The sequence below is a fragment of the Ceratotherium simum genome, chromosome 40 (assembly GCF_057802395.1).
Source record: "Ceratotherium simum simum isolate JZ-2026a chromosome 40, ASM5780239v1, whole genome shotgun sequence".
Taxonomy (NCBI): domain Eukaryota; kingdom Metazoa; phylum Chordata; class Mammalia; order Perissodactyla; family Rhinocerotidae; genus Ceratotherium; species Ceratotherium simum.
Window position 1 is genome coordinate 7,688,470 of NC_141939.1, and position 26,866 is coordinate 7,715,335.

The 26,866-nt window shown below is 45.1% G+C and overlaps 1 protein-coding gene across 1 annotated transcript in view; it reads left to right on the forward strand.

The window, feature by feature from the left end:
• The window catches only part of NPAS2 (neuronal PAS domain protein 2), a 160,161-nt gene that overhangs the window by 60,805 nt on the left and 72,490 nt on the right, over nucleotides 1-26,866 (forward strand). The window contains exon 2 of the mRNA XM_087426230.1: nucleotides 13,565-13,618. Coding sequence (XP_087282356.1) covers nucleotides 13,587-13,618 — 32 coding nt within the window. The 5' untranslated portion in view covers nucleotides 13,565-13,586. The remainder of the gene's footprint in view (nucleotides 1-13,564; nucleotides 13,619-26,866) is intronic.

Here is a 26,866-nt window from a genome sequence, read left to right on the forward strand (position 1 = left end):
ACGGCTTCCCGGGCCTTGAATGGTGTGGGGAGGGCTGGAGGGAGGAAGAGGCGGTGATGGTGGTGGAAACAGAGGACGACATTGTGGCAGTGTAGATAAGGGGGGACAGGGATGGGGGGACTGTGTGACTGGGGGTGGGGCTGCAGTCACAAATTGGCAGCTCGTCGTCCAGGGCTGTGCATGCTATGCTTGGGAGTTTGGAGTGTGTCCTCTGAGCCGAGGGCAGTGTGCACTAGTAGGTGTGCATATTCCCCCCCAAACACACACACACACACACATTTACTGCTTTTATTCTTTGCTGAAATATTGCTGTGTTGCTGCTTGTGGGTGTAGGACAGTATCTGTTGGAGTTGTTCAGGGAAAAAATGGTAGGATCAGATAGTCATGATTGAATAAGCGGACATATGAGAAAACTAGAAGCTAGAGCTTTATCTGCAGTTTCTTTCACTAACTCCTGTATTTTGTGCATAGCAAATTGCCTTACGAGGTGTCATGGGCCTGCCCTTTCTAATCCCAAAGCCCTGAATGAACGGTCCTGACCAGAGTTGGGGATGGGGGGTCATGTCTTGAATTCTCCTTGGCACCCTGAAGCCACTACCCAGAGCTTCAGAGCTGGGGGCAGAAGGGGCGTCAGGCCAGTGGGCGAATTGTGCATTTTTGGGGGTCACTTCATTAGACATTTGTAAGAGGGAAGAACTCAGTCTGTTTTAAAAAAGAAAAATATATATATATATGTATGTATATATATACACTTAATTCTCTTGCAGTTTCTTCAGTGTTATCCAGGGGCAGATGTGAGCAAGGAGGGAGGTCTAAGACTTGACTTGACTTTAGCTTTAATTTACAACATGAATGTGCAGATTGGGGGAACTGGAGCCTTCTAGTCCTGCTGGGGCCTTTAAACGGTGTAAAAATCAGACATTTCTAGACCTGCTGACACTCTCCGTTTGCTTGACAAACAAGACCATGTCTTAGCCAGTGATTTTCCCGCCCTCGGCCGGGGTCTTCCCGGTGGAAGTGCTTCGAATCCCTTCTCTTGGGTGGGCTGGGGGCTTCCTGCCCAATGCCGTTCGCGCCTGCTCTTGTGTCTCATCTTCCCATTTGGATTGTCGTGTCCATAGGGCAGGCCTTGCTGCAGACGTTGTCTGTGGAAGGGCCCTCGAATGTTTCTTGAGAGAAAATGGAGGGGAAATGCCAGCTTCCCACCATTTTACCCCTGCTCGCCTGCGATCCCCAGTCCCCACAGACTCAGTGTGCGTGTCATCACGGTGGCGATGAATGGAATGAGAAAATATAGGGAATGCTCCTGGGAAGCTGGGAAGCATTAGAGGGTCCAGTCATTGTTGCCTTGTTATGGGAACACTTTGAGGGTGGGTGTCTGGTAAGACAGGGAAGGACATTATTCTGTGTTGGAAATCATCCTCTAACCAAAGCTGATGCAGCATCCAGAAATGGGATCAATTGTTTCCATGGGACCTTCCTGTGGTAGCCACCTTACATCTCATGGATGCTGCCATTCACAGGGGCGGTCGCCTTTTCCTTCTGCTTTCCCTAGTCAGAGGCTGCTTCCAGATGGGTGGGCTGGGCTTCTCCTCAGAATGCCCCCTCCCCAGGCCCCCTGGGGCATCAGTGGCTGTGCACCGCTCCCAGAGGCACCGAGGGAGAGGAGCAGTGACCTCGAGCAGGCGCCGAGAAATGCAGCCCAGGCACACGGCCGCCTCTACTTTTTCCTTCCTTTAGGGCAGACAGGTCTCGGTATCAGTCACCAAGGCCAATTTCCCAACCGTCGGCTCAGATCGAACCAGACTCTGTGTCAGGTGGGGAGGGCTGTCCAGGTGGCTTGGATGGATCTTTCAGCGTCCCCCCCATCTCAGAGGAAGCCCTCCCAGTGCAGCACCCACCTCCCCAAGGGCAGTTGTTCTCAGCTAAATTGTACCTTGGAGAGCCAACAGAACGAACGCGAGAGGATCAAACTTCATGTAAACCGTTGAAAAGTGAACACATTAAGTCACAATAGAGTCTCACAGAGCTCTCCTGTGGGGCCCCTGAGCTCGGCTCAGCCAGGCTGCCTTAGCATACACAGGTGGTGGGCAGGAGCTCCCTGGCTTTCTGGAGAGGGCTGACTGCATTCTCTACTAAACTGTAAAGAAAAGAAGTGATTGCCATGGGCGAAGAGGGAAGACAACGCCAAGTAAGGCTGTTTTGTGCCAACGAGGTGTGTGGCGTTAAGCAAGTTACGTGTGGCTCTGGAGGTGCCGGCCTGCTCTCATTTCAAAGTCTTGGTTTCCGACCACTGTGCTGTGGAAAAGGAGGCGATTCTCTTTTCTTGCCTAGCCCATCCTCTGCTTTACGTAGATGAGCAATCCTGATGGGTTCTCATATGGACGGTGGAAAGTGGATACCATCTCATATTTAGAGATGAGGTGGTCATTCCCGAGGCTCTGTCTAGGCCACCGCACTATGGGAAGGAAAGAGGGTGGGGAGCATTCAAACCTAGATCTTATTAGCTCTCAAATTAATTTCGCTGCCTCCCACAGTCAGCGGTCTACACGAAACATCCCACATTTTTATTAAACATTATTTGAAGCTCTGACATTAAACAAAGTATCCCCCAGCCTGGATGTCCAAAACAAATTTGACTTCTTGTTTCAAGGATATCTTTTTCTTTTGCTCTGCTTGCAACCTTCAGCACAATTAGGGCAAGCATTCCTGAGCCCAAAGGAGCATTAGGATGAACAGGAAGGGAGATGCTGGGCTGGAGCAGCATTTTATGGATTCATCTCAGTTTGTCCGTGGCCACTGAAGAGCGGTTCCCAACAAAGGCTGTCACTGACTCAGCCCTGAGCATGAGTCATAAATCTCCTGTTTCCCCTCTTGCTGATTTTTAGAGGCATCTATTGTCCACACCCTGACCACACACTGTCACCCATCAGATTCTCTAGCTGACTCAGGTTTACACTGTGCAATCTCAACTCTTTATAAAGGGGCCCGCTAAGAGGAATCTTAAGTGATTAGAACATAAGTTCCAAAGGTTGCAAGAATAATAGGTCGTGTTAGGATGACCCTTCCATCCAGATAGGACAATGATTTCTATTTTGGAAATTCTTTGCTGACCAAACAATGTCATTGTAAATTTACTTAATAACAAATTTTCTAACTTTCTCCATCTGTTCCTTCATTGCTGAAGTCACTGTTTCCCTGAATAATGAATCATCAGACCCTTGGAAAAAGGAAAGCCTGAAGGCAGAATCATGATCCTAACAGATAAAGATAAAGGCTCAGTGTTGACCTTGGAGAAGCTTGGGGTATAATTCTCATTGGGTCACAGAAGCTCCCCGAGGTGGGGGTCTCATCTTGGCTTCTTCTGGGAATTGGCTCAGTGAGGCCCCCAGCAAGCCCTGGGAGGTGCCTCTACTTGGGAGGAGCCCTGGCGTGGCTAGGGTTAAGGATGGCCCCGTCCACCTTGCCTTCCCCAAGTTGAGGAGCATGCAGAGCGTGATGAGAATTTCTCGGTTGGAGGGGAATTGGGCTCGCAGGAGCGGGCAGCTCTCAGGTTTTCACTGTCATTTCCTTTAGAAGAACTATTTTTTTCCCCAGCAAGTGAATCATTGCAACCAAAATGACGTTCCCTGGAGAGGAAGAATTAAAATGTGGAAGTTATTTCCTAGCTTCCCCCGAAGGACAAAGGGTACCAGTAAGTGTTGCAGTTCATCAGTGACTGTTTTTCAAAGCCTTTTTATTTCTTACATATAATGAGGAAAAATCATTATCAAGCTCTCACATGTGAGATACAGACATTAATCCAAAACGACATGAGGGCCCCTCACCAGGGGCTGACTGGGAGGACAGAAGGCACACTCGCTATTGACAATAAATAAACCCCAGTGGACTGGGGAGATATGTGTGCTTGCTGTGGCCTCTTTTGATTTCCACTTGTTCCTGTTTTCAATATTTTTTCCTCTTAATGTACTAAATTCACCAGGTTTGGTTGGTATGGTAGGGAGGAATATTAGGATTTTCCAGCTAACTTGGGACCTGTAATTCAAACCATTTTTCAGCCAATTTGAAAATGTCGTGACATCATTTTGTAAAAACATCAGCCTTGCAGCAAAACAGCCTTATGGTAGTAATTTTTGGGAAAATTCATGATGATACAGAGTGACTGACCCACTGGGCCTATAAAGGCTGTACAAAAAGTTCAAAATTAAAAGACACTGAAGAGGAAGGCTGAGTAGTGATTCTAGTGATTCCATCTGGCCCACAGCTTATTTTTGTAAATAAAGTTTTGTTGGAACACAGCCACACCCATTCATTTACATATTGCCTATGGCTTTTGCACTACAATGGCCAAGTTGAGTAGTTGCAGCAGAGACTGTATGGCCTGCATCTAGAATATTTACTAGGCAGCCCTTTATGAAAAAGTGTTGCCAACCCCTGCTTTAGTAGAATAACATACTTCTCCATGTATGTTGCATGTAGCCTTCTCTGGAGACCCAGGAGTGAGCTACCAGTGCCCAGGGGGGTCCCTGTCACCTGTATGACTCATTAGTCTCCTGTCTCCATACTGACACACAGTGGGACCCAGGACAGATGTGGCATGAGAAGATAGTCACACTGCCATTTGCCAGTCCATGTTCAACAAGGGCCAGAGTTCCAATCAATTGTGTAGTAGGTAGCTGTGAGAAAGAATGTTCTAGAGCCCTTGGGGCAGAAATTTCACCTTGGTAATGAAAATGTCATTTGCAGACCTCATTTTTATCCTCAGTTCAGTTCAAGTCAATAGATATTTATTGAGGGCCTGCCCTGTAAAGGACATCCTCAGTCACTTCTACCTGTGTTAGTCCAGTCCCTTCTTTCCCTCCCTCACAACCTCATAACCACCTAAGTTTCTGCTGAGTTATCCCTGGACACTGTGGGCAGGTCCATCACTCCGGGCAGCGCCACTGTGTGTCCTTCTGCCATGCCGATAGACACACACACACGCACACACACACATATTTTCCAACACTACGTGGTAGACAGGAACAATAATCCCCCTCCACCCAAAGACATTTTATAGGTTTAAGTACCTGTTTCTACTGCTAGCCGTTTAACTCAGTGTCATTACTGATATTGTGATGAATAGTAGGTAAAATTTTTTGACGACTTATTTGTGCCAAGGGCTGTGCTGGGGCTTTCTCATTGATTCTCTCATTTTCTTCTTACAACCACACAGTGAGGGAGACCCTGCTGTTACCCCACTTCACAGAGGGAGCACTAGGCTGGAGCACATGTACTTGCCCCAGGTCACACAGAGCTACTAAGGGGCAGAGCCAGGGTTTCAGCTGGGGGCTGCCGACGCCAGGGCACCACTGTCTTTTCCTCTTTAAAGATGTGGGTGCTGGTCCCGGGAGCTCTGAGACCCAAGGTGTCCCACTAGCTCTGCCTCCCAGCAGCAGATGTGGCTCTCTGCTAATTGCCTGGGGAATTCCTAGCACTCTTTGGCCTAGCTTGGTTAGATTCTGCAGCTGGTGTGCCTCCCGGTCTTGGCCTCAGTTCCTTCACCCACCCTCCCTGCTCAGCGGCCTCTATAGCCCTGCTTGCTGGCAGCTACAGGTGGTGTCTGGAGGTCTTTGAGTGCTTCATGGCTGGTAAACCACTCTTCCCACCAATGTAGCACTTCCCTTCTCTGGTCAGGAGCGCCTCTCTGAAATCTGAGGTCTGTGTGACCCCATTCACCCCACGGCAACCTTCCTGCTGTGCAGAGAGTGTGTACATTGACATTCAAGGCAGATAAGAAGTAAGGATCAAGCTGGAGTCTCCTGCCTTAGCAGGGGCTCAGGACAACAGGAGTGTGATGGTTAGGACAGTTATGTGAGGCAGGCGTGGGATGAACAGGACTCATCTTGACGCCTTCTGTGCTGCAGGCATCATGCTGGCCCTTTATCGCACACGTGCAGGCAGACACGGCTCATTTACACCTCACACCATCTCTGCCTGGTGGGTGTAAGCCTCACCTTAGGAACGAGGGAACCAGAGACTCATGAAGTTTAAGGGACTTGCTCAATGTCATAGAGCAAGTGGGTTGCAATTGAAATTTAAATCAGGCCGACTCTGAAGTGAGAACCCACACGTCCTCAGCAGGCAGTGGGTGGAGAAGAACGGCCTGAGCAGCTCCAAGGAGACACAGCCCCTGGGGGCCTCTGTCCACAGAGCCCAAGGTCCACAGGCAGGTCACTCAGCCTTTCTGGGTGGTGCTTCCTGTATGTAAGGAGAGGATGACTATAGCCAGGCCACAGAACTGGATGGAGATAAAGTAAGATTATGCTTTTTCAGAACGTGGCGGCCCCCAAGGGTGGGTGAGGGAGCCGTTGGCCCGTCCTGAAGGGCACTGGTTGTCGTTTAGTCTGAGTGGGTTCTCCTTTTAGACAATAGCTCCTGCACACACAGCAGTGTTTGTTTTAATTGTTAGTCATCAGGACATAAGTGTACCTTTAAATATCCTTTGTAATTACTGTTACTCTGGATTAACCGTGTTCATTGAGAGATTGGTGGGAGTCAGTGTTAGGCAATCACGTGGGAATTCAGATAGGGATTTGATCCTGGCTGTATTCTTCCTTTCCTCCCTTCCTTCTCTCCTTCATTCCACATACATTTATTTTATTTTATTTTATTTATTTTTTGGTGAGGAAGATTGGCCCTGGGCTAACATCTGTGCCCATCTTCCTCTACTTTATATGGGACCCGCCACAGCATGGCTTGAAGTGTAGGTCTGCACCTGGGATCTGAACCTGCAAACCCCAGACCGCTGAAGCTGAGCATGCAAACCCAACCACTACACCACCAGGCCGGCACCCCTCGTGCATTTATTGAGCACCAAAATGGGTAAGGAGCTGGCCTAGACATCATGAAATGAGTAAAGGTGCATTATACCTAACCGTTGCCATCAAAGGAGAGAATCTGATTTTGAGTGTCTGCTCTGGGCGAGGCTTGTGCTAGGTACCTTCATATGTGTAAACTTCAGTTCATTTTAGAGTTACGGCTGTCCTCCGAGGGAAGTATCTGTCACTCCTCTGATCAAAACCTTCCCATCTCACTCAGAGCAAAAGCCAATCTTGATCCGGTCTCCCCGGCTGTCTCCTCCTCACTAACTCCGTCTGCCACACTGGCCTCTGGCTGTTTCTTGCTCGTCTTGCTGTCGTGGAGCTTTCCCCCAAGGAATCCTCCTGGCTCACTTGCCTCAGGAAATAGCTCAAATATCTTCTCAATGAGGCTCTCTATGACCCCCTAAAACACCAGAGCAAGACTTCCCCAGCCCACCACATCACTTCCTGTTCCCAGATTCTCCTTTATTTTTCTCCACAGCAGTTATAACCAGGTAACAGGCTATATGTTTACTTACTTGCTGTTGGCTTGCCCCCACTCCCCTGCCCACCCCACCACCACCTGAGAGCCATGAGAGCACTTTGCCCAGGCACTTGGGGGAATATCTGTTGAATCACTGAATGTCACACGTGGACATCATGTTAATGCTTCGGTGAATACACCTCGTGGCCTCTTCACAGAGAGATGCCATGTACCTGGGTCAGAGGCCTCAACATTGTTAAGATTCAGTTTTTCCCAAATTGATCTCTAGATTCAATGCAATCCCAATCAGAGTTGCAGCAAGCATTTTTATAGAAATTGATGATGTAAATTCTAAAATTTATAAGGAAATGCAAAGACTTAGAATAGCCAAGAATCTTAAATAAGAACAACAAAATTGGAATGCTCTCACTAAATTGGTATTGAGAATTCCTACAAAACTACGGGAGTTAAGATAGTATAGTACTGGCATAAAGATGGACAAATACAAGATGCCACAGCGTCGGGAAATATAGAATAGATTTATCTAAACAGCAGGTGACTCCTCTCAAATAATCCCTCAATATGTTTCCAGGTGAAGAGCCTCCCTGTGTAAAGCAATGGGTCCAATTGTTAATCTGATGGAAGTTTAATAATGATGTATCGAAGTCTGAAAACAGGGAAAGTAGTATATTCATTGTAATTTTTTTGAGATTAATAATTGGATCTCCCACTTTAAATTTAGAGATTCTTCATCTGAGAAAAAGGGTATCTGAAAGTTGAAGGAAAACATATTGCACATATTCTGTGTAAATGTAACTAACAGATAGTTTAAAGGTAAGTTTATCACTACCTCCGCCAGGTGATTAAGGTCAACATAACAGTGATGCCCCTGTTAATACCCCGATATGATGTGATAAGAATGGCACCTTGTATCTGTGGGCTTCTTCCTAAAGTCCCATGTGCCCAGTCTAACCAAGAGAAAAACATCAGACAAACCCAAATTGAAGGCCATTCTACAAATACTCCTCAAAATTGTCCAGGTCATCAAAAACTAGGAAGTGTGAGAAACTGTCACACTCAAGAGATGCCTAAGGAGACATGATGACTGAATGTAATGTGGTGTCCTAGCTGGGATGCTGGGACAGAAAAAGGATGTTAGGTACAAACTAGGAAAATATTCATAAAGTGTGGACTTTATTTAATAATAGTGTGTCAATAATGGTTCATTAACTGTGACAGATGTACCATACTAGTGTAAGGTGTTTATAATAGGGGAAACTGGGTGCAGGGTAGGTAGGAACTCTCTCTAATGTCTTTGCATTTTTCTGTAAATCTGAAATTGTTCTAAAAAATAAGGTTTATTTAAAAAAAATAATTTTATCCTATGTGTCTGGACACTGAGGACACCCTGGAGATAAAAGGAACTGAACAGAAATTCTGTAAATACACATATAGCATCATACAAGATATTTGACAGAAGTGCCAATGCAATTCAGTAGGGAAAGAAACGTCTTTTCAATAAGTGATCCTGGAGCACTGAATATCCAGATTGGGGGAAAAAATATGATCCTCAACCAGTATCTTATGCCACACATAAAATTTAATTTGCAATGGACCATAAGTCTAAATGTGAAAGCTAAAGTGCTGAAGCTTCTAGGAGAAAACATAGGATAATTCTTCGTGACACTGAGGTGACAAAGATTTCTTAGGACACAAAAATCACTAACCATAAAATAAAAAATATGTAAGTTGGACTTTATCAAATTTTAAAACTGTTCATCAAAAGACACCATCAAGAAAGTGAAAAAGCCAGCCACGGACTGGGGTAAAATGTTCACAAATTGATTTCTAGATCTGGCAAAGTACTGCATCCAGAAGAGAAACTTCTATAAATCAGTATGATGGAGAAACAGCCCAATTTTAGTAAGAAAGAGAAAGAGAGAGAAAGGGAGGAAGGGAGGAGGAGGACGAGGATGATGAGGAGAAGGAAGGAGGGAGGGAGGGAGGAAGGAAGGAAGGAAATTGGCAAAAAATTTGGACAGACACTTCACAAAAGAAGCTATCTAAATGGTCAATAGGCACATGAGAAGATACTCAACATCATTAGTCGTCAGGGAAATGCAAATTCAAATCCCAGTGAGATCCCACAACACACCTACTAGAATGACTAAGAAAACGGACAATACCAAGTGTTGGCCAGAATGTGAAGCTGCTGGAATTCTCGTGTGCTACAGAAGCAAATATAACATTGTACAGTCACTTTGGAAAACAGTTTGGCAGCTTCTGATAAAGTAAGAGTGGGCTAACCCATGACCCAGCAGTTACACTCCAAGGTATAATTTACACCCAAGAGAATGAGTGCTTATTTCCACCAAAAGACGTGGATATGACTTATCACTGGTGATGCTAATTTTGACCCCAGGTGAAGGTGGGGTCTGCCAACTGTCTCTACTTATAAGGTTACTGTTTTTCCTTTGTAATTAATGAATATCTTGAGGGCGATACTTTGAACTATGCAAATATCCTGATTCTCCTCAAACTTTTGCCCATTAATTCCAGCATCCATTGGTGGATCTTGCCTGAACAATTACTGCTGTGGGGTACTGATGGTGATTTTCCATTTCCCTATTCCTTCTACGTTTAATAATTGGAATTCATCTTCTGTAAGGGAGACCTGTCCCCTCCTCCACTTATTTATTGGTTTATTTATTTGTATCAGTGTGGACTCATGAATGTTTAGTTTATTCTATGGGTTATAATCTATCATTACTGATTTTGTTGCTCAAATAGTTCCAGGATCCCCTGCCAGGATCTCTTTTCCTCAGCCTCTCATCATTATTGTCGGTTATTATTTCTTCAGTGTTTAGATATTAGATGCAGATGCCTATACTTCAAATTTGGGAAGATGTAGCAAGGTTTTAAAAGACTCCAAATAGTTTGTGTCCCGGAAAAATCCAAGAAACCCAGAACTGGAAGATCCCTTCAGAAACGAACCTTCCTGGGTATGTGGGGTATCCTCCCAGCGCCCCTCCTCACCTTTCTACCCTTCTCTCTGCCCCAGGGGCTCCCCCGGGCAGAAGATGTGAATAGGCTCCTTGTCTCCCCTTCTGGGTGGTGTGACTGATAGGAGACACGAGATGGTGGTGTGGAGTGTGAGGTGAGGTATTTATTCCCTTGGCTCCCTTCTTACAAGATTTCTTCGGGCTGGCTGCATCCGCTGTATGCCGTGCTCCTTCCAGGTCTGGGTACCATTTCCCTCTTGTCCCTTCACCCTTAGAGGTGCTAATAGCTCTTCTGATACCAACCCTAGGTAACTACACCATCTCTCTTGGTTCTGCTATATCCCACCCACACCTATATAAACAGCTCCTTTGTAATTAAGTCCTATCTCCTGTTGGGACCCTGACCAATAAACCTCATAAATGTCTAACCCATCTAGAATATATGGTTATCCAGAGTAAAGATTCTACAGCTTCCCTCCATTGTTCACTCTGAGGGTTAATCACATCGACAGTTATTTTCCCAGCTCCAAACAGAATCTCCTCTGCCTTCGTTTAAGCTCATTTTCTCTTCCCTGGCACTCTATGGTCATAAAAACATAGCTGCTCAAAATCCTTCTCATTGGAAACTCTTTATACAATTGAGAAGAGTAGTTGTCACTCCTAAAACTTCTCTATCGCTCCTTTACCCAGGCCTCATTGGACTGATTTTCTTCCCTTTGACCCTCTTCCTTGTGTGCCTTTGGGGCCACTCCAGTTCCTCTACCTCAGGAAGTAAAAGAGTGACTCAAAAACACAGGGAGGGAGGTAGTGCCATGTTCACAGCAGCGCTACTCACAGTAATCAAAAGGTGGGAGCAACCCAGTGTCCCTCAGCAGATGACTGGATAAGCAAAAGGTGGTGTAAACATGCAGTGGAATATTATTCAGCCTTAAAAAGGAAGGAAATTCTGACACATGCTATGACATGATAAATCTTGAGGACATTTTGCTAAGTGTAATTAGCCAGTCCCAAAAGCGTAAATACCGTATGATTCCACTTATATGAGGTATCTACAGTAGTCAAACTCATAGAGACATGGATTGGTAGTTGCCAGGGGCTGGGGGAAGGAGTGAATGGGGAGCTATTGTTTAATGAGTACAGAGTTCAGTTCTGCAAGATAAAAAGAGTTCTGGAGATGGATGGTGGTGATGGTTGCACAACAATATGAATGTACTAATGCCAGTGAACTGTAGACTTAAAAATGGTAAATTTTATGTTATGCGTATTTCACCACAATTTTTTTAATTAAAAAAAAATAGGAAGGTATAGGAGACAACGGGTGTGACAAAACAGTAAGGACTTTGGCGTGGAGCTTCTGTGGCAGGTATTACCAGGGAACTCGGCTTAAGTGCCTTCTCTTCACGCAGGTGCAGTTGAGCAGAGTGGCTTTGACAGGTGTCAAGTGACAGGAATCAGGGCAAGAAAATGCGAGGGATGGAGAAGACAATGAAGTAAGTGTAGATTATCAAGGATTCATGGATTCAGGAAACGTTTAAGGATAAACAGATATAAATCAGAGAAGATGTGGTCAATAAAGAGTAGCTATTAGTAATTTGTAGATGTTTCGTTTGTGACTAAGCAACCCCAGCCGTCCAAACAGGATTCCAGGACCTCAGGAAAGTGGACTGAAGCCCACACCCCTTCCATGAACGTGCTGTGTCCAGGGGCACCTGGTAAAGGGCGTGGCTTGGCCGAGTCCTCACTCATGCCCTGGGCACATAGGCAGCCACCCAGTTCCTTGGAGCACAGACCTGGGGTAGTGCCTCATTAAACGAATTGACCCTCCATTTTTCACGGCTTAAAGCTTTGAACAGATTCCATCTGGAAAACATTAAGCACATGCCTGTTTGCAGATGTGTTAACCCCATTTTAATTATGATACAAGCCTCAACTGTTGAATGGCGTTTCTTGCAAATCTATCACTAAAGTATGCCTGCTATTTACCACATGGGGCATGTGTGTAAACAGAGGCTGTGGCTGCAGAATTCCTCTTCCTCTTTTGGCACAGACCCGTGCCTGTGCTCACAGCAAACTCAAATCACAAAACTACATTATCTCAGAGAAAGATTGATTTGCCCCATTAAAAAATTTTATCTAAAACTTTAAATTTTGAGAGTAAATGTTAGTGCATTTGCAAAGTGTTGGTTTTGGAGTTCTGACTTCAGACCCTCTGTTTTGAGAACAGAAGCCTGTGGGCACTGGCAATTCAGCTTCTCTGTGGTGCCCACCCCTATCTCAGTCACACTCTGCCCTCTCAGCCACTGCAGCCTTCTGCCTCCAGTGCCCTCAATGGGCTCTGGCCTCGCGGACACTCTGAAAGTGTTTCTGCTTGGAGTGCTGGCTGGAGGGGGAAGCGCTCCAGACTAGGGGACTCGGGGAAATGTGTGAATGAAGGGAGGGATCTGTGGCTCTGAGGGGTGAAGGATCACAGGCCTGCCTGTGGTGGAAGGTGAAGGTGGGTCTGTGGGCCCGAGAGGCATCGAGCAAGTGGCCTGGGAGCGTAAAGGCTCCAGGCGGTGAGGTAGTCTCTGATGACTTCAGGCTGCTAGAACATTCCTGGATTGTGACTTAATTTTTCACATCTATGTGCCTTGACTATCTAGGGAAGTGTAAGTGCCTTAAAAGAAGGACAGATGATTATACTCCTTTGGGACCCCGAGTCCTCCAGGCTGCGTGTAAGAGGAATTTGTATATTTGAATGAACAGATAAACAAATAAATGCTCTCGTTTAGAATATCTTGGGCAGCTTACAGGTTTAAGGCTTGAGATAACCAGATGCTTCATTGAGCTGAGTCTAGACAACAGTTCTCAAAGTATGATCTGGGGAACCCTGGGGGGGTGCTTCCCATGAGGTCTAAACAATTTTCCTAATATTAACACGTTATTTGCCTTTTTCACTCTCATGAGTGTACAGTGGACTTTTCCAGAAGCTCCTTGACATCTGATGACCTCATCACTCTGGCATGTAATGGAATGAGTGCTTGTGTGTTTAAAATTTCTCAGTTTTAACCCACATACACAAGAGCTCTTCAGAGTTCTCAGTGATGTTTGAGCATGTAAAGGGTTGCTGGAACCAAGACGTTTGAGAACCTCTGGGCTAAGGCATGTGGATTAGATAAGACCAAAATGATAACAACTAGAAAGACCTGTAAGAAAAAAGGTAGAAGCAGATGGTAATCATCTGTTCTTTTTTGCAGGACAAACTGCAGAGAAAATCTCATGGATGAAGATGAGAAAGACAGGGCCAAGAGGTAAGCAGGGGCCGTCCTCCCCGTTCCGTGCAGTCTGCCAGTCTGACCCTTGCTTGTCCTCTCTCAGTATAGAGGAAAGCACTTCATCCTCACTGTGCTAAGTACTTCCAAGTACATTACCTCAGTTCCCTCATCTGAAAGTGGGGCTCCCGTAGCTACCTTGCACTGTTGTTGAGTTGACCAGAAATGCTAGCTCGGTAGCTGGCATGTCAGAGCTGTTACAACCCTGTCTGTGCTTGTTCCTTCACTGGACCTTTACTGAATACCTACTGTATGTGAGGTGGAGTCATAAAGTTGATATTTTGAAAGTAAAGACCAGCCAAATGTTATCAATTTCACACAATTCGCCGAAGCTGGCCGTTACAGCACTAGGCTCTGGGGAATAAAGATGAGTGAGAGGCTTCCTGCCCAGGAGGAGGGCACAGGCCGACAGAGGTGACTGGTAGGTAACTACAGATCATTAGGCTGCAGGGTGACAGGCCCAGCAGTAGAGTGCTGTGGCAACACGAATGTCCTCTCTCAGGAAGCCTTCACTCAGGCCCCAGAACTAGCCTCCTTCCCCCCGTCTCATTCCCTTCTGCTCCCGCCGCTGTGACAGCCTCTCGTTCTCCTGCACAGCTGAAGGGTTTGCCCACTTTCCTTCACAGAACTCACTGCCTGGTGGTCACTTACAGATTCCTCTACGTGGAGCCCTCAGAGGTCACCCAGTTCAGCGGCTTCAGGGGGCTCTGTCCTTCCACGTCGCCTGTGGGGTGGGGGACAGCCATGAGAACAACAAATCCCCAGCCACTCCAGACCCGCTTAGACCCGCATCTGTGGGGCACAGGGGGAGTCTGTATCAGTTGTTAATTCCTCAAGTTTTTCCTTAAAAAAAGACAGGGAGCAGGGGAAACGGCCAGAGGTGTAGACGAAACAGGGTTGGCATGGAGTGAGGGTTGTTGAAGCTGGAAGATTGGCACTGGGGGTTCCTCATTCTCTTCTCTCTACTTTCCATATGTTTGAAAATTTTCTGTAATAAAAATTTGAACAAACAACAGGACCAATAACTCCCAGCTTATTCTGAAGTAGCAGGCCCTTCCCTTGGCATTGGGAAACATGGCGCACCACAACAGTGCTTTTCAAACCTTAGGCCCCAACATACAAGGGTTGCAAAATCCATGTGGTTCCAAGCAACAAGTAAGTGAAGAGACCAGACTGGAATAGAATCCTCTTGCCCTCTTTCATGGGCAGGCTGGCTTCTAGTTCTTTCCCCTGGGATGTTTTGCCTCTTGGTTTACTCGTGGGGAGCTGTGGATAGAGCGCTGGAGGCAGAGACCTGAGCCACATTCCTGGCTGGCCCTGCTCAGGCTAATGAATTTCAGCTATCCCCTCCACCTCTCTGAGCCTCCACTTTCTCACCTGCAACATGAAGGTAGTAATTTCTGTCCCGCTGTCCTCTTAGGTTATTTTGGAAATCAGCCACAAAATATACTAAGAAGCTCTTTTTTAAATTATTAATATTTATATTTATTAAAAATGTATTAATTATTAATTAAAATTCTTTAAATTTTGGGGGGCCGGCCCCATGGCGTAGTGGTTAAGTGCGCATGCTCCACTGCTGGCGGCCCGGGGTTCGGATCCCCAGCGCGCACCGACACACCGCTTGTCAGGGCATGCGGTGGCAGCGTCCCACATAAAGTGGAGGAAGATGGGCACAGATGTTAGCCCAGGGCTAGTCTTCCTCAGCAAAAAGAGGAGGATTGGCATGGATGTTAGCTCAGGGCTGATCTTCCTCACCAAAAAAAAAAAAAAAAAAAAAAAATCTTTAAATTTTTAATTATTAAAATATTATATTTTTAATTTGAGTAATGTATGTGAAAATGCAGGACACTTGACAATAATACATTTACGAGGTATTCTCATTAGCAATAATGAAAATATCAGCAGTGGTGGCCAGCGTTCATTGAGTGCTTCCTCATCCTTTTAGGGCACACAGTACCAGGCTAAGTACTTTTGTATGCATGATCTCATGTCATCTCCTCCACACCCTTTGAGGTGCGTATCATTGTTATTCCATTTTTACAGATGAGGACCGTAAGGCTCAACAAGGCTAAGTAACTTGTCAAACATCATAAAGCTCTACCAAGGAGCAGAAGTGGAAGCTAAACGCAGGCTTCCTAAACCTTAGACTCTGTTCTTCTTCTCCAGACTGCAAGCGAGTCTCTTCATGTGAGCACTGATTCAATCTGTCTGGCAGGCCCAGGCTGAGAGCTGTGTCCTGATGTGACTCTGAGTCCACAGGAGTCTGCTTTTGCCATCACGATCTTTAATATCATCCCCAGCCCCCAGGCTCAGCCCGGCCTCTCTACTGCACTGCTCACCTCGAAACCAGAAGAGATAAAATGAATGTTTCAGCTCTACCATATTCACAATCACCAAATATAGTATTGCAATAAAATTTTGGCTCAAAGTTATGAGAAATGAATCAGATTGTGTACAGCTTCTTTCCATTCATTCCCATCCCTCTTTGCTCTGAGCCTTGGGCTCTCATCCCCCAGCTGCCTACTTGGAAACCTCCCTACACAGATGCCGGGTAGTGAGGCTGCTGGCCCTCACTCCCCCCTCATCCTCAGCTGGGGAAACGGGCTGCGAATGTTTGGTGACACCCAGATCTCCTCACCAGAATAGTAGCATAATGCAGCGTGCTCCATGACACTTGGGAAAGACAAGGACAAAAGAAACACAATCCCGAGACGGTATCAGTTTAAAAAGCCTCTCGTTTTGCAGGTTTTATAGCGGCAACATGGGAGGCCCATCGCCTAATCCCACCTGAAGGCCTGATACGAGTTGTTTTCACTCACATGGTATTTTTGATGAGATTAGAAATGTTTAGCCTTGCGTCACAACTCTCGTTGTCTCCAGAAAACATGTGCTGTGTTAGGCAAGGTTTTCAAAGCTCTAAGTAATTCGTGGTTTATTTGGATTTCTGGATTACGTATTCTGAACCAGGACGCAGTTCCACTGTCTTCTTTGAATTTCCATGTAAAGCCAGTGAGTATTAATTGAGTGCTTATTATGTGTCTAGATTTATGTACTGTTTTCTTTAGGGGCGATGCAAAAACATGGTCCTTGAACTCAAAAAGGAAACAGTTTGAGTGAGAGACGTTTGGAATCCCTAGATGATGTGGTTCACAGTCTGTGTTCCAGTCATAAGCGTCTTTCTCATTCTGATGTGATATAGTCTTGTGGTCTGAGTGTGTGCGCGTGTGTGCGTGTGGTCATCCAGGAAGTGGTATGGTGGGGCAGGAAGTGCACAGCTGAGAATCAGACAGGCCTGGCTTTGATTCTAGCCACTTCTACTTTCTGTCCTTACAGTAGTTACTGAACCTCCCTTAGCCTCCCTCACTTTCTTCCTCTGTAAAATGAGGGTGATAACACAGGAACTTCTGCCCAGGGTCATTGCAGGGACCGAATGCAGCTGTGTGTAAGCCCCCTGCACAGTACGGGGTACACAGTGCTAATGAGAAGTGCTAAAACTTCTGGAGTGCTCCCTGTGTGCCTGCAACATGTTACAGGCATTAACTCCCTAATCCTCACAACGCCATCTCGACGTAGGTTATCATTAGTCCCATTTTACAGTTGTGAAAGCCGAGGCTTCATGATCACACAGCCAGTCAGGGGCAGGCAGGGATTCAGATTCAGGCATCATTTACTAGAGTCTGGGCTCCTAACGCCTTCTCATGACAGTCAGTCAGTGGAAGCTGCTCCTTTTGATTTGCCCAAGGGGTCGGGACAGAAAGTGCAGATTTGCCCAAAGAAAGCAAGTTTCTATAACTTGGCAGTATTGTAAAATACAGACCACTCCATTTCTTGATGGAAGTGAACACTAAGTAGAAACTGTTTCATGTTAGCCTCTTCCATTAACCCAATATTAAATGAGTAGTTCATCAACATTAATTAAAATTACATTATCTCCTATCAGCTGGGAAGTTCTGTTTCCATAACCCTGTGCATTTTCATTGAGGGAGGGAGGATGGGTGGTGCCTTTTGTTAATAAGAATCAAGAGTGTCAGGCAAGAGTAGCTGATTCTTGGGGTTCTCGATAGACTGAATGCTGGTTCTGAAACATAAACAAAACAGTTTCATTATTCTTTGACCCTTATCCTTAGTCTCAGCACAGAAAAAATGGTTCAGGCAGGAGGGAGAGTTACAGCACAACAGACAAGAAGCCTGTACGTGCCCTTTTGCAGAAGCAGGTTTAGCCATTCGGAGGCTGGTTACTTCTTCTGGTTCCCCCAGGGGTAGTTGGCCAATGTGGACGCATGACCGAGACCCTTCCGTCACCCTCCCATCAGTATCTGTTGACTGTGTTGTAAACAGGTGAAAGATAAAGAAGAGGATACATAGCATTACCCTACCCTCAAAGAGCTTTTAGGCAACTTAGGGAGGCGTTCTCGAAAACGAGCATCAAGGAGAAAGAACATATCCTGTGGGGCCTGTGTAGGGCAAAGCAGCGATGATGATGAGGATTTGTAAGCTCTGCGTCCTCAGCCAAGTGCTCTTGTGTGGAGAGGAATACGGGGAACAGGAGAGCCAGACCTCGTTTTGTTGTTTCGTCTCTCTGGATGTCAGGTCTGTAGGTCTGGAAGGAAAGGCTGGTCCAGGCCGTGAAGGTTGTAGCCAGCCTGGAGGACTTCAGCTCCCTGCATACTTGCTGACGCCCCTGTGTGCAGGCCCGGTGCAGAGTGAACAAGCCCAGCCCTGTGCGGTGTGTGTTGATGTTCTTAGCTGGAGCCTATTGTGCTAATTTTGCTCTGACTTTCTTTCATAGGCTCTTGGTTGGGTGTTATGTACATCATTGTAAACCCCCCCGACAGGAAAAAAAAATGGCAGTAAAAAATGTTTGAGGCTTCCTTTCTGTTTGTTTTATTTGGTGATTAAGGCAGCAGCAGGCATTTCGAGAACATAGAGGTATCAAGACACATGATTCATTTCTATCACGCCGTAACTTCCAGATGAGTGACTCTGTATTCAAAACAAAGGGAAAAGTAGATCTGTGCTTGCAGGCAGAATGCTAATTCTCCTGTGGCCCAGTAAACAGCAGACTGGAAAAGGGGCCTCCCTCGATTTAGGGCTTTTGGCTTTTACCCTGGTGGGGTCCTTTGACTGGCTAAGAAGAATTGTCAGAAGGAGAAATGTGTGCCTCGTAGGCTTAGAAACTTGGGGATGTCTTAGCTCAGGGACACTCAGAACCTGTCTGGGGGCATCTGAGGCAAAGGGCAATTCACTGAAAGCCCTTTCAATAATTTCAATAAATTTTAAATTGAGAAAGGATGGTCAGAAGTCTTGAAAAGCGTCTTGAAAATGCTGCCTTTCTTCAGAAAAGGCTAAACCTTCCTTTTAGAATTTTGGTGACAAGTTCCTAAGGATTGTGCTCTAGTGAAATTCTCCCTGTGTAACCGTTAAGTAAGAATCATGAGGAAATTAGGCCGGTTTCCCATTTGGGCCCCGACGTTTTCTGATGACTGTAGTTAAGAGTAAAGATGTCCCTGTTACATCTCAGGAGAAAAGAACACCTCACGGAGCTCAATCATCCCCCAGACGCTTCACCAAGTCTCCGCAGCAGAAAACAGCCTGAGTTGCCCAAGTTCTCCATGAGACAAGGGGGGCACCAGCCTGACCCATCTTGTTGCACGTAGGGTGACCTTTTGCCCCACACACCCAGATGACCTTCTCTTCTTGAGCCGAGCTGCTGAAGGCTCCTGAGCTCAGTGGGGCCCCCACCGCCTTGGTGGGTAGAAACGCTGTGGAAGTGAAGATGTGCGCACCTGTCCCGAGGACCCGGGCCTGGGCATGGGAGGGGGCTGCACTAACCTTAAGTGGACCTTGCTTTACACAGGACTTTCCCAAAATATATTCTGGGAAACACTAGTCCCGGGAAATGCCTTGACAGCAAGTTTGGGCCATGGCGTTTATTGTTTCTGCCTTTTGGAGAGTTTCAGGACTCCTTAGCACGTTAAAGGTGCTAAAACTATGATTAGCAAATAAACATCTGTTCCATTTTGTGTAACCATGCATTTAAAAAGATTATCTGGAAAAAAACAAAAATTAGTAACAACAAAATAACCTTTTCTGGCCATGGTCCTCCCCCTTTCTCCAAATAATTCTTCATGATTTTCCATGGAAGACCCTTTGCCCAATACTGTCTTATGCGGGGCCGGCCCCGTGGCTTAGCGGTTAAGTGTGCACGATCCACTACTGGCGACCTGGGTTCGGATCCGGGGCGCGCAGGACGCACCGCTTCTCCGGCCATGCTGAGGCCGCGTCCCATATACAGCAACTAGAAGGATGTGCAACTATGACATACAACTACCCACTGTGGCTTTGGGGAGAAAAGGAGAAAGAAAGGAGTAGGATTGGCAATAGATGTTAGCTCAGGGCCGGTCTTCCTCAGGAAAAAGAGGAGGATTGGCATGGATGTTAGCTCAGGGCTGATCTTCCTCACAAAAAAAATAAATAAATACTGTCTTATGCAATAGACATATCAATTCTATTCCCATCATTTTTGTACATTTTCTTGTGCATAAAAAAGTACCAAGGGGCCGGCCCGGTGGCGCAAGCGGTTAAGTGCGCGCGCTCCGCTGCGGTGGCCCGGGGTTCGCTGGTTCGGATCCCGGGCGCGCACCGACGCACTGCTTGGCAAGCCATGCTGTGGCGGTGTCCCATATAAAGTGGAGGAAGATGGGCACAGATGTTAGCCCAGGGCCGTCTTCCTCAGCAAAAAAAGAGGAGGATTGGCGGATGTTAGCACAGGGCTGATCTCCTCACAAAAAAAAAAAAAAAAAAAAAGTACCAAAACAACATTTGAAAAATAGTGAAATGTTTAAAGAAGTAAACAAATGTCATTTATAATCATACCACTTAGAGATAGCCACTGTTAATATTTTGACATATTAACCATCACATTTTTCTACATTTCCGTCAAATTTTAACAGGAATACTCTTATAAGCTCTTTGTTAACGTGACTGATTAGACCCAAATTGTTCTTCGTGAAAGTTCACCTTTCATGGACAGGACTGTCTTAATATTGAGGATACTTAAAATTTATGTCATGACAGTGATCACATACTTGATACATTTCAATTCTACAGGAAACTGTGAGATCTTCCTACAACCACCCCTCTGTTTCAGGCACTCCGAAAGACTCTTGTAGAGACTGCAAAAGAAGCCTAAGACCTAATCCTGAAAAACTTTCTCAGACAGCTTGATTTTGCTTGTTTTCTAACACATTTTGGGAGCGCTCGCCTGCACTCTTATCAGTTTCTGTGTCATCCTATGATGTGGAACTGGTTAGCCCAGTTAAGATATGTCAGAATTCCCAATCTGGAAGGAACTTGGGCATCAGTGGGTCTTTATTTTAGGCATTAACTGTCCTGGGTGTCTGTTGCTGTGTAACAAACCACTCCAAAATTTGCAGGATTAAAGCAAAGGCATTTATTTTGCTCATGGATCTTCAGCTTGGGTAGGGATTGGCGGGGACTACTTGTCCCTGCTCTGTGTGGTCTCAGCTGGAGCGGCTCAAAGATGGTGGCCTGGAACCATCTGAAGACACGCTCACTCCCGTGGCTAGTGGTTCATCTTGGCTATTGGCTGAGACCTCAGCTGTGACTGGCTTTCCACGGGGAGGTGTGGCTTCCTCACAACATGTGACTGGGTTCCAGGGCGAGCATGGGAGAGAGAGCTGGGGAGAGCTGTGGGTCGTCTTACTACCTGGCTTTGGAAGTCAAGCAGTGTCACTTCTGCTGCATTTTATTCACTAGAACTAAGTCAGCCCACACTCAAGGGGAGGGGAATTATGATTCATCTTTTTGTGTGTGTGTGTGAGGAAGACCCGCCCTGAGCGAACATCTGCCAATCCTCCTCTTTTTACTGAGGAAGACTGGCCCTGGGCTAACATCCATGCCCATCTTCCTCCACTTTGTATGGGACGCCGCCACAGCATGGCTTGCCAAGCGGTGCGTCGGTGCGCGCCCTGGATCCGAACCAGTGAACCCCGGGCCGCCACAGTGGAGCGTGCACACTTAACTGCTTGCGCCACCTGGCCAGCCCCATGATTCATCTTTTGATGGGGGGAGTTTCAGAGAATTTTTAATTCTCTGGTTTAAAATCACCATATCAATGTCTTCACTATTTTATAAGAGGAAACTGAGGCCTGTGGAGGTGGGAGTGCCTTGCCCACTCTCTCCTGGCGTAGGCGGCAGAACCCGGATGAGAACTCGCATCTCCTGGTAACTTGTCTAATGCTCCTTCAGCCAAGCTGTACCACCCTGATACTCTGGCTCCCCCCACCACTCTTCAGGTTCCGGTGGTGATTGTAAATGTGAAAATAACATGCCTTATAAAATGCCTTCAGCTCCTCACCACAGAGACCCTCTATGGATAAAGAGCCACTCTTCATGAAACTGCATACTTACACACTTAGCGTATTATACCTATTATTATATTATACCTGTTATTCAGGTGTTATACCTATCATTCAAAAACCCAGCTGCTCTTGGCAGCAAGGAGAGCCCCCTAGTGCTTCCATCCCAGTTCTGGCCGTTGCTTTCCAACTTTACTGGGAAGCATTTGAGTGTAGCAGCTTTAACTCCATTTGATCAACTGTCTTTGATTCAGAGAACATCTTCTATTTTCCCCATCAGCCTGTTCTATTTACTCAGTTAACAGAACTAGACTTATTGGGGCAACTGAAAAGAAGGGGACCTTGAGAGGAAACATTAGGAAAAGATCCTTGTATGGAAGGATCTGTAAGGTGTTAGTAATAGTTTCCCACTGGATGCTGGAGAGGCGTAAGCTGAAGCCATCGCCAGCCTGACCGGTCTGCACATGAAGTAGATTGAAAGGAAGAGCACGCTCGTGGTTGATAGTTATTTTTATCTCTTTTCACTGATTTTGTCCTCTCATTCCTGATCTGGCTCACAGATCACAAGTTCTGATACAATGATTTTTAATTTCTTCCCCTTAGGGAAACGGTATTTTGGGTGATGTACAAAATGCACCTGCACCAGACGTTCATGTGTCGTTGTGAATTTAAGGGAGAGAGAGGGCCGAGGACATGAACCTGCAGATGTATGTTTGCATTTCCCTGCGTGCTCAACGTCTCCATTCCTGCCATGGGACCTCTCCCAGGAGGATGGGAGATGAGCATCTCCCTTCGCAGTCTGTGTCGCGGGCTCCTGAGAAGGACCTGATCCCCATCCCAGCGTCAGCCATGCCTCTTGAGTAGCTGGGTGTGAAGCCTAGTTTTGCATGCTAAGTGTGCACACCTGTGACCATCTCCCACCGAGAAGGAGGGCAGAGAGGCATTGAGCGTGGTTTATATAATATGTGTCTGTCTCATGAAATCCCTCAACAGAAGGGCCTTCAAGTTTCCACCTATTGGAGAAACTTGAGGGGTGTGTGTGTGTGTGTGTATGCGTGCGCGCATATGCACATTTCCCCTCCACATCGCTTGGCGTTGGCACCGTGATCCTCTCCTGCCTTCCTTTCTGCAGTGCCTCTCCTTCCTTGAGTCCTCTTGACACACCATAAGCACAGTCACCTTGTAAGAATGCAGGCTGCTGTCCTAAATCTCATTTAGATCCTGAGCTACAAGTACAACCCTCTCCTGGAATTCCAGAGCTCTGGGGGCCTACACCTCTGCCTCTTACCCCGTGTGCCCTAGCTAGGCCAGTATGGGGGCCCAAATCTACCCTGAGTGGGACGGGAAGCGTGGGAGAGTAGTTTTATTGGTTTAATAGAACTCCATGTTGACAGGCAGTGGTAGTTCCCTTTTGATGCTTTTTTAATGTTAGATCATATCAGAGTGATACAGTCGTGCCAAGGGAAGGAAGACCTGGCCAATTTACCTGTCATCCTCCTTATTCTCCAAGAGCCACCCAGAAATATGTTTCCTCAAGAGTCTATTGTAACTATTGTCCAGCTCACCCCTGTATGCTTTCTTGCAAAAGGGCCTCTTGTTTACAGACCCTGCCTTCAGGCTTTCAGAGTCTGTGTTCCCACCTTTGATTCCTATGGGTCTTATTATGTACTCACGACAAAAGGTATGAAAAGATATATGGAGGTTCTGGACCTGGGTAAGATGGAGTCAGCCTACTCCATCCTGTCCATCACACTGAATACAGTTATAAAACCTGGGCAAAATGCATGGAACAGCTATTTGAGGACCCTGGAAAGTAAATAGTAGGGGCAGACTGGGGAAGTATCACTGAATTGGCAGTGAGCTCACCATTTTCTTCCCTCTAGTATCCTCTAGCCTGGATTCAATGCAGCCCCAAACCCAGAAGCGGGCATCTGCGCTGACAGAGAAAGGACCAGGAGAACCCTCTAGTGCTGCATGAGGAGCAGGAACAGGGTCTCTAATGCTCAGATTGAGTGAGGAGAAAGCTGCCCTTTTTTGTTCTTTTCTCTGTTTCCTTGTAGCCTGTAAGCAATCTTCTGATAGTGGCAGCAGCAGTAACAACAGCAGCGGCAACAGAGATCCATAGGAAACTAAAATGTTGAGGGAGGGAAACCTATCTCTCTGAGCAGAAGAGCTATGTAGGTCTCAGAGGGTGGGATGAAACCCTGTTGCTTTTTGGTTTTTTTCTCTCTCTCTATCTTCCTAATGCATGGCCCCAGATGAAGGTGCAGATGTAGGAAGTACGAGGCAAAGAAGAATAAATAAAGAACCAGCTTTCTGGGCAGTGGAACAAAAAAGGAGCCTTGGGAACCAGGAAGTACTGGGCAGAGATCTCAGAGAGAGAGGGGCTCAGGAAAGTGACCCTATAAAGAAAGTTGTAAGTACCTGAGCTCACCAGTACTCTGAATATGCATGGATCTGACCTTAAATAGTGTACCATAGACTTTTAGATCTGAACGGCAGGATAGACCACCACCCAAGATCCAAGACTAGCCATGTGGGACAGATCAAATAGCACCATAGATTTCTTAGCAGAAACCATGGAAGCCTTCTGCTAGTGGCACAATATTTTTTAAATGTTGAAAGAAAAAACCTCTTAGCCCAGAATTCTCTATCCAGTGAAAATATCCTTCAGCAATGAAGATAAATGAAGATGTTCTCAGATGAAGGAAAACAAAGAAAGCTTCTTCTCAAGACACCTGCTCTGGAAGAATTGCTAAAGGAGGTTTTTCCAGCAGAAAGGAAATGATGTCAGATGGGAACTCGGGATATGAGATGTAAAGGAAGAGTAGCAGGAATGGTAAATATCTGGCAAAATATAATAGATAGTCTGACGTTTTAAAAAAATGGCATAATCTGATCTGATTCAGTGTATGTAGATGTAGTGTATAAGATAACTACAACACAAAGGGAGAGATGATAAAAGAAACTATATGGAGTAAAGTTTCTACATTCCACTTGAAATGGTAAAATATTCTAGGTAAGCTCTGAAAAGATAAGTTTTTATATTACAATCCCTAGAATAATTACTAAGAACTATACAAAGAAATATAGTAAATAAAAACACAATAGATAAATTAAAATGGAATACTAAAAAATGTTTAAATAACCCAAAGAAGACAGGAAAGGAGAAACAGGAACAACAAAAAAAAACAAAGAATGAAAAAACAGAAAACAGATGGTAAAATGTTATACCTAAATCCAAACATATAAATAATTGCATTAAATTGTATAAACATGCCAACTAAAAGAGATTGTCAGAATGGATTTTTTTTAATGAACTAACTATACGGTGTCCACAAGGCATTTACTTGAAATATGGTGATATAAATAGGTTAAAAGTAAAACTATGGAAAGCAATATACCACAAAAACATTAATTAAAAGAAAGCCAGAGTGGCTAAATTAATGTAAAATAAAGTAGACTTCAGAGCAAAGAAAACTACCAGGAATAAAGAGTGATATAACATAATGATAAAGGATCAATTTACCAAGAACACATAACAATTCTAAATATGTATATACCTAACAACAGAGCTTCAAACTACATGAAGCACTACCTAAAGAACTGAAGCGAGTCGTTAATATGCCTGTCTCAATTACAGAACTAGTAGATAGAAATTCAGCAAGGATATAGAAAAGCTGAGAAACACCATCAGCCAACAGGATCTCCTTGACATTTATAGAACACTCCACTCAACAATAGCAGAGTACACATTATTTTTCAGTACCCATTGAACATTCATTAAGATAGACCAAATCCTGCTTCATAAAACAAAGGTAAACAAGTCTAAATGAACTGAAATTAAATTACAAACAGAAAGAGAGCAGGAAAAACATCTCCAAAACTTGGAAATTAAACAATATGCTTCTAAGTAATCCAAAGGTCAACGAGGAAGTCTCAAGGAATATTAGAAAATATTTTGAACTGAACAAAAGTAAAAATACAACATCAAATTTGTGGATTGCAGCTAAAGCAGTGCTTAGAGGGATATCTATAGCATTAAATGCTCATAGTAGAAAAGAGAAAAGGTCTCAAATCAACCACTAAGCTTCCATCTTAAGAAAATAGAAACAGAAGAGCAAAATAAACTCTAAGCAAGAAGAAGAATGAAAATTATAAGAGCAGAAATCAGTAAAGTTGAAAACAGAAAAATAATAGAGAAAAATCAATGAAACCAAAAGGTGATTTAAAACAAATTAATAAACTTGGTAAGCCTATTGCAAGAATGACAAAAAAGAAGACACAAATTACCAATAGCAGAGAAAGAAAAGGCGATATCCCTACACATCCCTCAGATATTAAAAGGACCCTAAGGGAATACTATGAACAACTGCATCCACATAAATTCAATGGCTTAGATGAGATGTACCAATTACTCAAAAACCGTAAGATACCAAAACTCATACAAGATGAAATAGAAAACCTAAAAAGTCCTATAGCTAGTAAAGAAATTGAATTTGTAGTTAAAAACCTTCTGAAAAAGAAATCTCCGGACCCAAATAGTTCCACGGATGAATTCTGCCAAACATTAAAAGAAGAAATATCACTAATTCCACAGTCTCTTCCAGAAGAATGAAGAGGAGGAAATACTTTCCAACTTATTTTATGAGACCAGCATTACCCAGAAAAAGACAGTACAAGAAAATAAAACTACAGACCAATATCCTTCATGAACATAGATGCAAAAATCCCCAACATTAGCAAATCATACACACACACACACACACACACGGTGATATATACATACATATATATAAAATACATCATGACCAAGTGGAGTTTTATCCAGGGAATGCAAGTCTGT